Source organism: Anoplopoma fimbria, chromosome 13, assembly GCF_027596085.1.
Source record: "Anoplopoma fimbria isolate UVic2021 breed Golden Eagle Sablefish chromosome 13, Afim_UVic_2022, whole genome shotgun sequence".
NCBI classification, from domain to species: Eukaryota; Metazoa; Chordata; class Actinopteri; order Perciformes; family Anoplopomatidae; genus Anoplopoma; species Anoplopoma fimbria.
The window spans coordinates 5,087,957-5,092,670 of record NC_072461.1 but is presented as its reverse complement, the minus strand read 5'-3'; the positions used below and the strand labels follow the sequence as shown (position 1 = coordinate 5,092,670).

Here is a 4,714-nt window from a genome sequence, read left to right as displayed (position 1 = left end):
TTTGCGTTACTTTTCAAAAAATTACCCCGGTTAGGACAGCAGGAGAGCCGGGTGTAGAGGGTTGCCTTTCCCCTCCAGCAGATCGCTCTTCTCCATCAGTGACACCGGTGAGCAGAGCTGGGCCGGGCCGGACTGAAGCCCAGCCAAACTGGGCACAGAACCCAGAGATGGGGTCGGTTTGATTGGCAGGGTTTGCCCATTGGCACTGTGGTACAGGCCCTTTGCTGACACCCCGAAAGGCGCGTACTCGGATGACGCGGGGACGTGCACGCCACCCATGGACTCCGACAGCATCCCGACGTGAGGCCACATGGAGTTGACCACGCTGCTGAGCTGCGAGGTCACCGGGTAACCCAGGTGGTGCATGACGGAGGTGAGTGGGAGCCCGCTGGCCATCACACCCTTGTAGTCCCGTCCTATGATATTCTCGATGGCAAATGGGTGTTTAAACCCGCCGGACTGTGAGCAAATGCCCCCGTAACCCTGGAAGGGAGGGAGCCGAGCCACGGCGCTTGCAGGGCCGGCTGACTGGTCTTGGTGGCCGGATGCTGTGCCCAGCTTGCTAACCGGGTGGTGGTGGTGGTGGTGGTGGAAGTAATGCATCATCGGAGAGCTCTTGCAGGCCATGTGCTCAGCTCGCAGCACCTTGAAGCGTTTCCGTCTCCTCAGGAAGCTGCCGTTCTCAAACATGTCCCCGCAGTCCGGGTGCAGAGCCCAAAAGCTGCCTTTCCCAGGCTGATCAGGCCGTCGAGGGATCTTGATGAAACAGTCGTTAAAAGAGAGGTTGTGTCGCAGGGAATTCTGCCATCGTTGGGTATTCTCCCGGTAATACGGAAACCGGTCCATGATGAACTTATAAATGTCACTCAGAGGCAGCATCTTTTCGGATGAGTTCTGGATAGCCATCGCTGTCAGGGATATGTAGGAATATGGAGGCTTCTGGTCGCTGTAAGAGTTCTTCCCCGGACGAGGCATGTTAACTGTTTTCTAGAAGTTTTGAATTGTTAAATGAAACTTTAAAGTTATATTTTGAATTATATAATGATCTTGACAGCTTTCAAATCAGTCTCCATCTGACGGATCTGTTCCAAAGTCCGGAGTCATCGGATTAGAAGCTGGTAAATTGTCGAGCAGTGATATACAGAGTTGCCTATAAAGGCCCGCAGCTGTCAGGTAAGATCCGTGAGAAGCTCCTGCATCCCAAGAAGATTTTTCTTCTACAGATTCTTCACTGTCAAATTATGCTCTTTACTTGGCGTTGCGCGTAAAAGCCACTCTCTGTGCGTAAAAGTTAAGAGTTCCTCTCTCTGTGCTCCTCACCTCTTATGCGATGCTCCCACTCCACGAATGCCGTTTTTGTAAGACCCCCGCAGGTCGCTGGCTCTGTTATCTGTTATCCAGACACTTAGGGGACACGTCAGGGGAGAGCAGAGGGCTGTGTGTGCGTGTGTGGAGAGAGAGGGAGAGAGAGAGAAAGAGAAAGAGAGAGAGAGAGAGATGGGGGCAAAGAAATGAATAAAAATGAGGAGTGGGTGGTGCGTTCAAGACATGGGTTTGCTTCTCATCTCTTGTTTGCCAATCAAAGATTCCTGCGTAATGTACACAGGGACATAAAATAACCAGAGTGACTGATTTTAATTACTGAACTGTGTTTAAAGGGCCCAGCTTCTGGATGTCCCAATCCCCCCAATTCCCTGACTGCTGTTGACTCGACCTTTGACCTCTGTTGTAAAAAAGTCAGTCAGTCAGTTTGTATGTTGCACATCATGGTATGGTGTTGGAGGGCTTTCTTGCTTTGCATATAAAGATCTCTGTGTCATAACCATTGCCGAAAGCATATAATCCCTATTAATAAAAAAAGTAAACGTCTGTGCTGAGATAACATCATTGAAATAACCATGATGATGATTTGAAAAGGCCAACTAGCACACTGTTTTTACTTGAGGAAATAAATAGTAAAGAATGGAATACATAAATACAACCTCTTTGCTAAATTTGCACGATTGCACTTTCAGACTTTGCAAACAATAAATCATGTCTTCCTTTGCGCACAATCATCAGTGCGCAATACTCCTCTGCTCCAGACAGGGAGGAGAGAGGAGGGAGGCTGTTGTTGATTAATTGCTGAGAGGGGAGTCCGGCGGCTGTCTGTCTGTTCAAACACTCTCCTGTGAATCCTACAAGGATGTAAACAAACTTCATCCCCTGCTCCGAAGTCTGCTCAGAACAACAGAAGCTGCTTCCCTTCCCGTGTATTCTTCAGCCAGGTGTCATGACTGGGTCCTTGACGGCTCCTGTCTTCCCCGGTGCCCCGTTGGGGGGCCTCGAATACATTACAATAATTAAGCCTATCGTGATTTAGCCTCCTAGGAGAGAAGTCCACAATGTAATTAAGGGCAAGCTTGCTGTATTAGGTATGAATATTCAAAACTGTGTCAATTAATTAGCCGGTGTATCTCCCGTTATGTCTCAGTCCTTCAAGCCCACTCAAAAGGTCAACTGTGTCGACGGAGAGCATATTTTAAAGACATTATGTAATTGCAATTAAAATCACCTTTTTAGCGCCACTTGGCCTGACAAAGAGTGAACATTTATATATTCATATCTAAATAAAGAAAAGTCGTCGTTGTGCTTGTGCTTGTGTTTATTATTATTTATTTTTTTGGTTTTGTTTTGTGTGCACAATTGTTTTTCTGGCGCCTGAAAAATGAGTTTTGAAACTCCGAGGCCCTCAGAGGCCAGCGCTGGTAAAAAGCATCCTCTTTAAACGCCCGGGAAAGATCAATATTAAATCTGTTTTCACAAAGGGGGCCGTTAAATAGACACCGTGGCTGATCTGCATAACAGAATTAATTAGGTAGTCTTCGCCTGCACCCAACTCCTGGACAAATAACTAGTTGTAAAGCACACCTTCTGGGCATATGGAACATATGCTGGAATTATCCTTAATTGACTAATTACATAAATTACTCATTAACTTTACAGCACATCAATTATAAAAGATGTATCAATTAATTTTGCATAAATTACTGCACGAAGAGGAGGCAGAGGGAATGAGGGTCTCCAGGAGGGGGTCTGCTCAAAGGTGGAGCCTTCATATGTGTCTGTTTCCTGTCTCTAATAATTATTTGTTCAGCTTAAGGGCAAAGATATTCTTTCTCTGTCTCCCATTCGCAGAGGGAAAGTGTGGGGGTAATGGCAATTATACTAATAATAATAATCTTAAAGACCTCTCTCCAAGTCATAAGGGGCTCATCGTCGCGGAGAGAGCCATTAAAATCAATTAGCGAGGCCTATTGTTTTCAATGGAAAATTAAACCAGTTTAGGACAAACGCTGTAAGCCTTACACGTGTAATGGGAAATTATTTAGAGACAAAATACGACAAATCTTTCCGTTTCCCCATAAAAGAGCGAGCAACCAGGAACATTCATAGATCAAAGCTGCAGTCTGTCTGCCTGTTGCCTTCAAGAGTGATTTCAGTCAGTAAGGTATTGCTATAACATCATTATTCATTCACGATGGAAAACTTTGTAAATAAAGCTTTCAGTCTTGTATTCTCCTCAAACTCTCTGACCTCATACTTCCAGAACAACAATAAGAAAACTGTCACCAGAATAAATCTTATCCATAAGCTTTGTATTTGTTCCTTTCTTTTGCTCAAACCTAACCTAATACTTCCACATTGCATATCGGAGTCTGAATAAATAAATATTAAATCTTGCAAAATAATTTATTAATGTATGATTACAAATCAGTGTACTTGTAAACAGTAATACTTTTTTTTCTTTAATTCTGACTGAGAGAGTAGTTAATACAACTCTATGCTAAGACTGTAGTTTGTCGTACAGTTTTCCTTTAATTTTGTCAAAATACTGAGGGTACAATAACCTTTCAGGAAAATGGCTCATACACATATGTGAATATAATAATAGAAAAATATTTTATCACTTTTCCACTCTTAATTTTTTGACTTTGCAGGGTTAGCAGTAGAATTTCCTAACTGTGAGCTGGACAGGTTCAACATCTAGTTGAAAATGACAACAAATGATTAACCTGGAAATCAAACGTGCATTATTTAAAAAACTAAATTAATTTAAAAGTTTTTGTTGTCATTTAGACACGGAAAATAAACACTCACGCCAGTGTAGATAGATTTTTACAGGCAAGTGAGCAGCGAAAAGCATTCTTTATGAACTTTTGGGCTGGACAGTGATCGTTACCTCGGTCCTGCTTGCTCATCTGCTATCTTTCTCTCTGTCTGTCTCAAAATTACTGTAATTCCTCCCATTATACACATGCACACACACACACACACACACACACACACACACACACACACACACACACACACACAATGTCACCAACAAGCAAAATACTGGATCCAACTTCCCAGTTTATGTTTTTTTAAATGAAAAAAATTAAGAGCAATTTACAATGGAATGAAAGTAATGGAGGATATTTTCCTTTAGTGTTTTTGTTATAGGACAGGATGTACTGTAATACAGAACTTGAACACATCCTTTCTTGAGGATGGTTACTGTCAATTAGATTTTCTGTGAGTTCATTTAAAGGGACATGAAGGGTCAGATGCTCTTGTGTTTCTCACGGAATACAGCTCCACTAATTAGAAAGATTTGTAGCTTATACTTTCAACTTGCTCATAAACCAACTACCTACTTAACTGAAACCTTCTCTCATATGCCTATTCATAT

General features: G+C 43.0%; 1 protein-coding gene across 1 annotated transcript; it reads right to left on the bottom strand.

Moving 5' to 3' along the window:
- Positions 1-975, bottom strand: foxb2 (forkhead box B2). The gene has a single exon (XM_054611571.1). It carries the CDS (start codon positions 973-975, stop codon positions 31-33), a length of 945 nt encoding a protein of 314 aa, XP_054467546.1. The 3' UTR covers positions 1-30.
- Between the last annotated feature and the right edge of the window lie 3,739 nt (positions 976-4,714).

Coding starts and splice junctions, on each gene's coding strand:
- foxb2 (XM_054611571.1), bottom strand. CDS start 975: ATGCCTCGTCCGGGGAAGAACTCTTACAGCGACCAGAAGCCTCCATAT.